General features: G+C 41.4%; 1 protein-coding gene across 2 annotated transcripts; it reads right to left on the reverse strand.

The window, feature by feature from the left end:
- Positions 1–1,114: 1,114 nt before the first annotated feature.
- znf710b (zinc finger protein 710b) lies at positions 1,115–9,868 on the reverse strand. 2 transcript variants are annotated; one of them, XM_026293488.1, is made up of 5 exons: positions 9,813–9,868; positions 6,709–8,274; positions 4,363–4,554; positions 3,779–3,950; positions 1,115–2,860 (listed from the first exon to the last, which is right to left on the reverse strand). In XM_026293488.1, the coding sequence occupies exons 1-5, from the start codon at positions 9,855–9,857 to the stop codon at positions 2,679–2,681; spliced, it is 2,157 nt and encodes a 718-aa protein (XP_026149273.1). In that variant the 5' UTR covers positions 9,858–9,868; the 3' UTR covers positions 1,115–2,678. The 2 variants fall into 2 exon arrangements, with proteins under 2 accessions (XP_026149273.1, XP_026149275.1); XM_026293490.1 differs by having other exon boundaries at positions 9,718–9,854.
- Between the last annotated feature and the right edge of the window lie 2,125 nt (positions 9,869–11,993).

An 11,993-nucleotide genomic window follows, 5' to 3' on the forward strand; every position in this document is an offset into this window, starting at 1 on the left:
TTTGTGGTATGCATTTTTCTGATTGTGACTTAGTTGAACATTAGCACTGAACACACACACACACACACACACACACTGCACAGAATGATTCCCCCTGCCCCCCCCCGTGCTGTGATACTTACTATTTTTGTTAGCTAGACAGATGGAGTTTTAGTTAGAATATGGGGACAGAAGAATGTATTTATGAAATGTCGTCAGATAGCAGAACAGTACAGGGAAATACTGGTTGTATCAGTACTGAGTGTGGCAGTAGTTGCCATTTAGCATTCATTGAAACATTGGTTCAAGAGAGGAAATTCACAACTCCTTCAGGGCAGAGCCTGCAGAGGTTACTTCACAAAGGCTCCAGCTAAATGGCAAATCCAAATGTTGTAAGATAAGATAGACTTTAGCAATCCCCAAAAGGTAATTTTGGAAATGAGTCAGTGAAAAGAAATGAGAGTAGTAGTATTTAGCCACCCACATTCAATTCCATTTTATGTCAAGGATTTGTTCGCATAGGCCACTGTCCAGCATCGGACCATACCTGAAGGAATTTTTGGTAAAACGTTACGCACTAGAGGCAACAACAGCATCTCACCAGCAGATGTCGACATGGTCACAGTTAGACTGATATGTATAAAAGCTTATCCTTCACTGTATTACTCTAGAAGATGCACTGGTGTATATGCAAACATACAAACAGAACATTAGCTAGTTTGATATCTTATTCTTGCTGTTCTCAGTCTAAGGCACTTACTTTTCAAACAGAGGTGTACTTGGTATACTGAGTATATGTTAGCCCCAGTCTCTCCCAACCTATCACTAAAAAGGTTTCTTTGTCAAACACCATACTTGCAGCTCTGTGAAGCACAGCAATGCTTTGGGGTAAATGTCAGCATGCAAACAAGCAAAATGACAATGGTAACATGCAGATGTTTTGCAGGCATGTTTATTCTGTTTGTCTTATTTTATATTAATTAGCACAAAGTACTTTTATTAGTAATGTTCTGAGCTCTATTTTGTCCCTCATTTCTTTACTGTGGCCATATGCCTGAGGAAAACATAGTTGCTAATAAAACAGACCCCCCCCCCCCCACACACACACACACAATGACAGACTGAAACACCACTCTCCATCATTTAAACTAGAGGACCTTTATTAAATAATTCATGGTCAATTTCCATGAGGTCTTAGTTTGATGTTCCTCATCTGAAAAAAGAACTAGTAGACCATTCCTCTGGTTTAGTGTGCATATCAAGGCTGACCTGCATGGCAGGACAGGGGGAGCTGACTGTCTTCCCCAAAACAGGATTACGAATAGCAGGACTAATGTCAATCCACTTTCAATTCAATCACTTCAAAATATAACCAGGACCTCCAAATAATGTCCTTATTTAGTTTTATTCATTTTATATTTTATTCATTTTTCTCTCTTTTTTCCTTTGGGGGTGGGGGGAGTATCTCTCTGAAATAACTGAACTGAAAGCAAAGTGAAAACAGCCCTGGCCTAAGAGTGCTGAAACTACAAACAAAAACAAAAAAAAACCCCAACTGCTGATTCTCTGCACAAACTGCTCATTCTTCATTTCATATTTGAATTGACACCTGTGAAATATCCATATCACAGAAAAAAGCACACCTTTTTAAGAATATTGCCATTGTGGGGGGTTAAAAGATTCTACAATCTTACTTTCCCCAGCTCTTCACCTTGAAGCAAATGATTTCACTCTTGTTGAAGACAGGCTTCACAGAAAAATGACAGTCTCAATGAAAAAGTGCTTTGTACTGTTCACACAGGAATTCAAAAACTAGAGCAGTATATTCACTACGTGGATAGATTATTAATGTAAAGCTAAATCATGTGAAACAAAAACGGAGGGTAAACACACTGCATGTATTTGAATAATTTGTACAGTGAGAGGGCTTTACATGCCGGCAACACTGTTTTCTCCGACATGAGACAGTAGCAACTTTGGTAGTAAGTGCCCTGGTAGGGAAAAAAAAAAAAAAAAAAAAAATCTCTATAATGTCCTGCACAAATGCAGTGAAAGATCAGTCTGTTTAAACTTTAAACTGAGAGCTGGGGAGGAACGGTAACAACAGTTAGGAAATGTTTAGTAAGAGCATCCAAACCCATGAATATGTTGTGATTATGTATCAAAAGTTCAATATACAGTGAGTAAATAGATGACATTGTGGAAGCTTAGTTGCAAATGTATCTAGCTGGCACTTTCAGTCAAAAATATAAAGTCATACACTGGTGGTGAATGACAAAAATGGCAAAATGGTAAACAAATTTCTATCACAAAGTTAACTGATGGTTCTGCATCTGCAACTTTTTCTTTTTTTTTCTTTTCAAATAACTGATACATACACACAACATACGAATTTGACTGTCCGCCAGAGAGTCTTTGAGTTGGTTAGCATTGTAATCCCACAAAAAAGATGAAGCTCCAGACAAGCGTCAACAGTTTCAGTGTCTCCTATAAGCCACAGAGCTGAAATGTTTCTTTTCAAGTGTGCCTCCTTCTTGGTCTCCCATCAGAGTCCGTCAGTTCTGGCTCTTCTGGAAGGAGGCCAAACCTAGAAGAAAACCCCTCCCCCCTAGAGTCTCCCAAAAGACTTGACAACAACTCTGTAATCTTCTAATCCTTCAAAATAAAAAAAAAACAAACGTTCTCTGATCCTTCACTCCTCAAGGTGTAGTGTAGCTGCCTGTATCCTTCCCAAAATTGTAATACTCCTCCATGTCCTCCATGTTTGCTGTAGTGAGTTTAGTGAGGTTTTGGGAACCACCATTGTCCATATTGTCTGGTGGTGTAAAGCTGAAGTTCTGTCCTTCATATTCCCCCTGGTTTTCCATTTCTGGTAGAACTTCTGAAAAATACAGAAATTATAGAAATTATTCATTTCTAGAAGCCTCTTTCTTCTTTCCACTATGTAGGCTCACCATACTGAACACAACAACATTGCCTATTAGGGCTGTCCATAGATATGAGTTATTGTTCATTCCATTGTGACTGTGCTACAAAATGTTTGACATTTGGACACACTTTCCCATGAGAAAATGTGTCCAAACACTTGACTGGTAGTCTATGGTTACACTTGCTAAAAGTTACAGCCCCTGGAAATTTCTCTTCAGTTTTAAATATTTACAGTTTAAAACGCAAGAATCACAGCTAAAGTTGTGGGGAAAAAGGAGTTTAACCCTCAGAAACTCTGCTTCATCAGAACTGCATGGGATATTTAATGAAAGGTAACTGATGGTGTCCTGGCAACATAAGCAGGTCCTGTTAACTGTCTAAAATATCCAAAAATGATACTAAACTCTAATTTTAAAAGACAGCTGTGTGTTCATGTAGGAACCAATCAAATATAGCGAGGAGATAACTAAGCTTTCAGAGCCTGTCAAGACATACCTGCATCACTCATTATCTGCCAAATACACTTTTTATGAATATAAACATGACAAAATGGTGTATTATAAAACACTGCTTAAAAATTTGTATGACAATTAAACATTACAATTATTGTTATATACTAAAATTTGTGGGAATGCAAATATGGTGTTGACGGTGGCTTCAAACTTGTTGGACTGGGCCTGGGTCGGTGGTTTATGATCACAAATGTGAATTGTGGGTTGTTGAGAGAAAATGTGCAATATTGTGCAAAGGGCAAAAAAAAAAAAAAGGTTGGACAGGGCTACCTTTGCTAGTTAATAAATCAAATATATAAATATATATATATATATACATATACACACACACATATGTGTGTGTGTGTGCGTGCAGGCACCTTGTCCTTCTGGTGAAACGTCCATTCCATGCTTGACCTTCATGTGCCTGCTGAGGTTGCCCTTCAGGTTGAACTTACTGGTGCAGTAAGGACACTTGAAGGGCTTACTGCCAGCGTGGAGGTGCATGTGGCCCAGCAAGTTGTACATTCTGTTGAAAGACTTGCCACATACCTGAAAACAACAATGTACACAACAATCACATTTATGAGCACAGACATAAACGGAAAATGCATCAAACTACAAACTAGTTAGGTGGTACAGCAGTAGTAGTTAATGAAAACATCCTGCCTGATGAAAGTTTCTTTAAGCCTCTGGGATTTTCTTTAACTATAAGAAAATGATTTTCATCACAGGAAGAAAAAAAAAAAAAAAAAAAAAAAAAAAAAAAACACACACACTGAGCTGCTTCCCATCAGCACATTTTCTCACTTGTCCTCTTCAGATAATCCTGTTATATTAAATTGAGCTGCACTTAAAATGCGTCCTCACTCTCATTTCACACCAAAATTAATGAGAAAATCTTACATACACGGAGGACATGATCTTTTTTTTTTTTTTTTTTTTTTTAAATTCAAGTACTTGCCTTGCATTTGAATGGCTTGACAGGCAGATGGACAATCATGTGGGTCTTGAGGGTCTGTTTCTGGATGAAGCTCTTGAAGCAGACATGACACTGGAAGGGTCTGACGCTGTTGTGGATGAGCATATGCCTCTTCAGGTTGGCAGACAGGGTGAACTCCCGGGAACAGACGTCACACTTGTGTCCTTTCATCCCCTGAAGATTCCAAACAGAAGCAAAGGGTTAATCATTCAAATATAGCAACTTGTACTTTTCCTTGTCACACGGTTTACTAAAAGTGTGACAGAAATAAATTTATTTATTCACAGGTTTCAAGCTGTGACGGGGAGTTGCAGGAGATTTGAAGTGAGGGTGTGGAGGGAGAGACAGGCAAAATACTGTGTGAGATGAACGCAACAGGTATGTGCTGATGTTCTCAACATTATCAGGAGTTGCAGCAGCGACAGTGGCAAATAGTGTCAAAAATCTCACTTCTCTGAGTCATAGCTCAAATCTAAACACACAGACATGATAAATATAATTTTAGATTCAATATGACTCGCACATTGCAAGAATGTCATGTTAATCTAATGCAGCTTTTCAGCTGTTATCATGCCATGTAAATGCAATGTAAAAACAACATGCTATGATGTCAAAGAAACATTTTCCCTGGATGTCAGTGACGGTTGTTTAAATCGTTTTAACTTAATGATATTCCCATCCTTCCTGTGCTCATTTCTTTGGCCATATCAAAACCCATGGCAGCCATTTTATGCGTAGGAGATCACTACACTACAACAGCAAAGGTCGTTTTTACCCATCCTTATTTTGCTCACATGGTTTTCGTAACCACATGCCACAGGAAATGCATAATCGTGGAGAAGCAGGTCACAGGAGCAGACAATTCACAACATCTACAGCCTTGAGACTTGTTTTAATGAATGTGCTGCTGCACCATACACTCCACTCTGCAGTCAGTGTCAGCAGACAAACAAAAGTGTGGCTGGATAAGTCAATTCAGGGTTATTAAGAAGAACAAATATGTATTACAGGTCACTAGTGGGTTGAGATACAGTGTTTGTATAAGCAGACAAATCTGGCAGACTGTCAGTCCACCCACTGTCTGCACAACAAACGGACAACAAATGGACTGTGGTACTGTTGTCCACCAGGGGGAGCAGTGAACAGACGGCAGGCTCGACCACAGGCCACAAAAGAGAACATTCTCTCCATATATGGCATGTGCACCTCATTTCGATGATCAGTGTGTCCGGATTTTTGTTCCCCTGAAAATAATCAAATTCGGATAAACCCCTGGGAATTTTGTATTTTGTTATGGTGTGTGATTTTAATTAGAAACTAGATAAAAATCATCTGCTCTATCAACATCTATCTAGTAAAAGTCTGGTCAATTTCAAGAATTACCTCACTGAACAGTGCGTAAAATCTGAGGAAAAGATAGATAGCCCTATGGTTATGTTAAATGAAGTGCGTTCTCTCCTTACCTGTGAACAATTTATTGCATGTACTGTATGTAGAACAGGCAGGAGCACAGGGCAATCACAGACATAATTAGAACATGAAGGTGCCTCATATTGTGGACATACAGGATCAAATCCTTATAATGGAATCTAGCACTGAACAGATCTATTCTGATTCTTATTAATTAATACATAATTATATGGGTTTAGAAGAGTTTATTGCAGTTAGCAGGAAAACGAAGACTTTTCTTGGATCTTGTAACAGATCGTTGCTGGTGTGTTAACATCAACAAACCTTGTTCAAGCCAAGCTAGAAAATTCAATTTAGTTACAGGAGATGCATCTTGGAGCTTGCTCAGTTGAACAGTGAAATTATGATTAACTGTACTCAGGGAGACAGCATGAAAAAATTGGCAGAATTACTGATCCAGACCTGTTCGCACCAGGAAAATAACATGTAGTCAAGTCTGTCCTTATTACACTGATGATCCAGTAGCTTCTTTCATTTGACTTTATCATTTAGTCTATCTAACATTTTCTGCTTATACATGTTTGCTTTCTTACTTCACAAATCACAACGTTTAAGTAACAAAAACAAAAATCTGGGATAAAGACAGAAGTATGCAGGATATTTGTCTGCCGGACTAAGTGCTCTTACCTGTCTACTTCTCCTAGATGTCAGTGAGTAAAGGATAAAAGAGACAACAGAGGTGTGGCAGCCTCTCTTTGGTGATCCAATAGTGCCTCAATTTTAGGTGTCTGCTTTTTATCTCCATTAACATTTTCTTATACATATCAACAGATACTCCCTTAAAGAGTCTAGTGATCCCTACACATAATATTTAGAGTGTGTCTGTAACTAGAGCAGTCAAGATGTCTGAGACAGTACCTTATGAGTGAGTGAGTGCTGACGCAGGTGGTGGAGCTGCACAAACTCCAGACCGCACTGGGAGCAGGTGTAAGGCCTCGGGCTCTGGTGCTTCAGGAGGTGGTTCTGGAGCTGGCTACGGTAGGCAAATGACTTGTTGCACTCGGTGCACTGGAAGGTATGGGGCCCTTGATGGCTGGTCTGGTGGCGTTTGAGGTGGGCGTAGGTGGGGAACTCCATACCGCACTGCGAGCACACATGGCAGCGACCGCGTTCGTGCTTTACTTCATGCGCTCGTAGCTCGCTAGGATAGGCAAAGCCACGGCGGCAGAAGCGGCAGCTGTAGGGCTTGACGTCCGTGTGTTGCAGCATGTGTCGCTTCAGGTGGCTGGTTTGGGTAAAGCCTTTTTTGCACACTGTGCACTTATGGGGCCGCGTACCTTGATGGGTCAGCAGGTGAGTCTGGAGATGACTGGGCTGCTTGAAGAGCTTCCCGCAATGTGGACAGGCATGTGGTTTGATGCCATTGTGGCCTAGGATGTGTGTGACCAGGTTGTATTTCGAAGTGTACGATTTTTCACACATGCGGCACTTCCAGCGCTTCAAACCATCTCCCACATCTACGCAGTACGATTCATCGATCTGGATGTTGATATCTAGCCGGTCTACTCTGCGGCCACCATGCCGGCGAGGGGGTTGGGGGTGAGGAGGCTGCTGGTGCTGGCCTCCACCACTCCCGTCTGTCCACATCATGCTCTGGCTACCATCTTCATACTCGCCCCCCATGCCCATTTCCCCTGAATCATAACTGCCCACTTCACTGGTCTGGAAGTAGCTGCTGATGGCTTCCTCCTGCTGTGTGGGTTTCATCATGTTCCCCTGGTGTTCAACCTCTTCTTCATCCTCTCGGCCGCCTCGACCATGGCCCCCCATAGGTCGCTGGGCCTGCAGTCCTCTGTGGCCCTGCTCCCCTCCTCTGTGGATCTGGCTGGGAGGAGGGTGCACATGTGTGTTAGCTTGCTGCTGGCTGGTTGCTTCCCGCTCACACTCTGCACAGTTCTTGTTGGGCCCTCTGAGGGTAGCAGGATCTACTTGTACTAAACCACCTCTGGGAGCCATATTATTAAGCATGTGGACACAGGAGGACATTGCAGAGTTCACCACTTCCCCTTTAACGTGGGAAGAGGACACATCACTGCCTTGAAGACTGTGACGATCGGGGACGACCATTTTCCCGTCCGGATGTTGCGGTGGCCCGTGCTGCCACCTCCTCTGACTACAGCTGGGTTGCATCTGACCGTCTTCTCCCAAGTTGTCTCCCAGGTAATCACCGTTGGCTCCGATAAGCTGGTCTGCGTACTCGTAGTCGACACCGTCTACTGGGGGAGCAGGAGACTCTTTGGGTTCACCAGTGTAGAAGCCGTTAGGTGCAATGGTAGCTCCAAACACTTCATTCTGGGAGATGAGACCTAGCACGGCGGCCTGGGCCAAGGACAGCACAACTACTGGATCTGTCTGTGTGCCTATGTCCGAAAGCCTGGCCATTACCTTGGGCTCACATCTACCCAGGCGCCGGCTCGCCTCCTCCTGGAACACAAAGAGAGACACACATGCACAGACAATCAAGTGATCAGCAAGACAAGGAAGCACTTAAAGATCTAGTCAGCTAACCAAATTTGTTATGACTTGTTTGACTGCATTGTATCATGGTGAAAAATGTGACTTTTTTTCCCTCTGTCATCATCTAAAGTTTTGTTGTTTCAGACAATTTCTAAGGGCTGCTCATGCACAAAAGTGACTAGGAAAACAAACGCTTATGCCTCGTAACTTCAGTAAAAACAGTCCACATTTGTCATTACAAAAAAAACTTATTCTGCAAACAAGTGGTTTACAACAATTATTGTTTTGAAGGCAGAAATATCTTCATAATAACATGGAACCAGTTGAACTACAATCAAGGACAAAACGATGCTTATGACCCAATCAGTGTTGAGAGAGAGAAGAAATAACGCTGAAGTAACATATTTATATGTATAGATTTGGATTTATTACATCACATGGAGAGATACAGGTAAACAGGAGAATGTTTTCTCCTACCAAGCTAAACCTGTTACCAAATTGCTAGTTCTTGTATAAGAAGTAAACCTGAATCAGTCCAAAAGCAAACCTTTAGCTCCAGTGACAGACACAGGAACTATGAAAGACACCATCCGAAGCCAGCATGCTAACCATGTATGGCTTGTGTGTGTGTGTGTGTGTGTGTTTTAGGGGATTAGATGGCCTGCTGATCTATACACAAACGCACACACAAGTGCAAGAGGGGGTAAAAAAGAGAAAGACAAAATGGAGCAAGATTAAGAAAAAAAAAGGGTTGAAAAGCAGGAGCGACAAAAACAGAAGAGAGCAGAAAAAGAAGGGGGGGGGGCTGAGACAGACAAGAGAAGGAGGGAGGGAGGGAATCATGAGAGAGAGCTTAGAGCAGAGTCTAGTGGAGGGGAGGGGGAGAGAGGAAAAAAGAAAAAATGAAAGGTAAAGGAAGAGTGAAGGAGAGATAAGGAGGGAGGGGAGGGGAGACAGGAGAGAAAGAGGAAGGCTGAGGGAGACAGAGAGACAAAATGACACTGGAGAGGGAGCAAAGGAGGGGAGGGCTAAGTGAAAGAGTGAGAGGGTGAGTGTGAGGCAGCAGGCAAAAGAGAGCAAGAGGAAGAAAGAGAAAGAAAGATATGTAGAGACAGGGGGAGGGAGGGAGAGGCAGTGAGCAACCAGGAGACAGAAGGAGAAAGAAAATGACAAAATGAAAGCCAGACAGGATGAAAGATAAAAATTGAGAAGTGAATCAGAACAGCGAGAGGGAAAAACAAGGAGAGAAGAGTTGAAAAAAAGCTCAAAAGGAGATAATGAGTTGCTGCCAAAGAAAATTCTTAATTCAGGAGAAATAAGAAATCCACCAAAGGTAACTTTAAAAACAAAGACACCTCCCCCAAAAAAGAAAAAATATTATCAAAGCATCTCTGGTAGCAGCTTTTTTACCTGTCTGTCATCTTCAATGTGATCAACCCATGTTGCTCACACCACATCAGTAAACTACCTCTCAACATGCTATGAGAGAGAGCCAATACACTCACCACACTCCTCCTGCTGTGAGGCTTCAGGTGCTTTAAGGATCTCATTCTTCAGTGTGAGTGTTGAGTGAGAATAGTCTATGTTCGCCTCCTACATATACGTGAGGGATGAGGGAAGGCGGGGCTCACATTGCCCGCCCCCACCCACCCTTCTTCCCCCACAACCCCTCTTCTTCTTCTTCAACACAGTTTCCGTAGTGACTTTGGTCACGGCAGCTCAAACAGAGCAGAGACAAACAAACAAACAAATATTCTTCCAGTAAACAAGCACATGGCTGGTAGGTTTGAAAACAAACGCACAGCTCGTACCTCACAAAGCTCCTTGATAGCCTGGTGATAAATGGGCTAAGTCACAAAGTCACAAGGCACAAATGCACAAAAGCAACAAAAAGAAAATCAACATCGTATCGGTCTGAAATTACGGATCCACCAGGCTGCTTCACTCACCCGCATTTCCTCCGTCTCTGTCATTCTTTTGTCTTTGTTTCTGCCTATCTCTGTCTGCCTCTCTTCCTTCATCTGTTTATTCCTGCAGCTCCATCTACTGATGAGTACTTTTCTGTATTTCATCTATGTACCTCTATCTCTCTCTTTCAGAGGCCTTTGTATCTTTCACTCTCATTTATCAAGTAAGGTTTATGAGTAGTGAAAAGTGTAGGGAGATGCACAGACACAGATGCAAGTATGTGATAGGAGTGGGGAAGGAAGGGGGAGAGAAAGAAAGAGGGAGAGAAAGAAAAGGATGGAAGGTGACTGACAAGGAGATGAGCGAATGAAAGAGCGAGAGAAGATGGAGAGAGGAGGAGGAGGAGGGAGTGGAAAGAAAGAATACGAAGGAAAAGAGGGGAGGGGGTGGAAGAGAGAGTCAGAGGGGGATGGGGAGAGTGGAGCAGAATGCGGTAAAAGAATAGGAAGAAACGCAAAATAGATAAAGAAAAAGACAAAAGAAGAGTTAGGAGAGAAAATTAAGCTATTTCACTACTCAATGATCCATCAAACACACACACACAAACACAAACACACAAATTGGGCTGCTGATTGACACCTCAGGAAACGCTGAGGTTCAAGTGTGAAGAACTTGTATCTCTCTTCACGTCATTTCGCGGCCAGCGTACCGCCACTGAAATTAGGGATGCATGGAGAGACGTGATAGCTGTGGAGTCCACAAAGGTCATGCATATCCTGCCAACGATGAAACTGAGATGACACAAAAGCTGCAAATTGCCGAGCTGCGAACTATGGATGCAAATGGGAAATGAGTAAATGACTCCCAGAAATAAAAAAAAAGAAAAAAAAACTACATGCAAAACATAAACTCAATGCATCGGTGCAAATAAACTAGGATTAACATTCATACCACTTTCTTGAGTCATAAAATGTCTATAAAATGTCTTAAAATAGTAAAATATTTTCTTAACAATCCAAAACCTTCATTCATTTCATAGAAGACTAATGAAACTAGCAAATATTTACATTTTAGTAGCTGAGACCAGTAAACATATTTTTTCTTAAAAATTACAATAATTATTGATTATCACAATAGCTGTTAATTTATTTTCCAGCAATCAACCATTCAATTATTCGACTAATTGCTTTAGCTCTAAAATCACACTAACCAACGACTCTTTATTTTTGCTGTTATTTCCTAATACGATGGGAGTCAATAGACTGGATTGTAATAGTAGAAGTTGAATTATTGCATTATTAATGAATAAACAGGCCAAAGCATAGTATGTTGAAAGTGTTTGTTTCTCTGTAACATGTTGTACAGCAGTAATTCCTGTAACACTGCCCTCTGACCAGTCATGTCACAGAACACACTGTAGGTTCATTGGAGTTAAAGACAACAATATCTAATGGTTCACAAATAAAAACTAATCACTCGAGAAGCCATGGATCTTACTGAAAGAATCTACACAATTGCTGTAAGGGATAAAAAGTTAATCCTGAGAAAGTCTCATGTAAATGTAAAAATTACAGGCTTGATTCACCAAAGGACGATAAATTAGATTTGCTCATCTAAAACTTTATCTAATCAGTCGATCAACAGAACATGCAGCAATTTTAATAAGCGATTAATTACACTGTGCACATTTTAGAGATTTAGGTATAAACTTTACACAAATAGTAAATGTACTCTGTGGTTATGTTACGACGTGTCTCTTGTCAATCACAACCCAGTCA

Source organism: Mastacembelus armatus, chromosome 3 (assembly GCF_900324485.2).
Source record: "Mastacembelus armatus chromosome 3, fMasArm1.2, whole genome shotgun sequence".
NCBI classification, from domain to species: domain Eukaryota; kingdom Metazoa; phylum Chordata; class Actinopteri; order Synbranchiformes; family Mastacembelidae; genus Mastacembelus; species Mastacembelus armatus.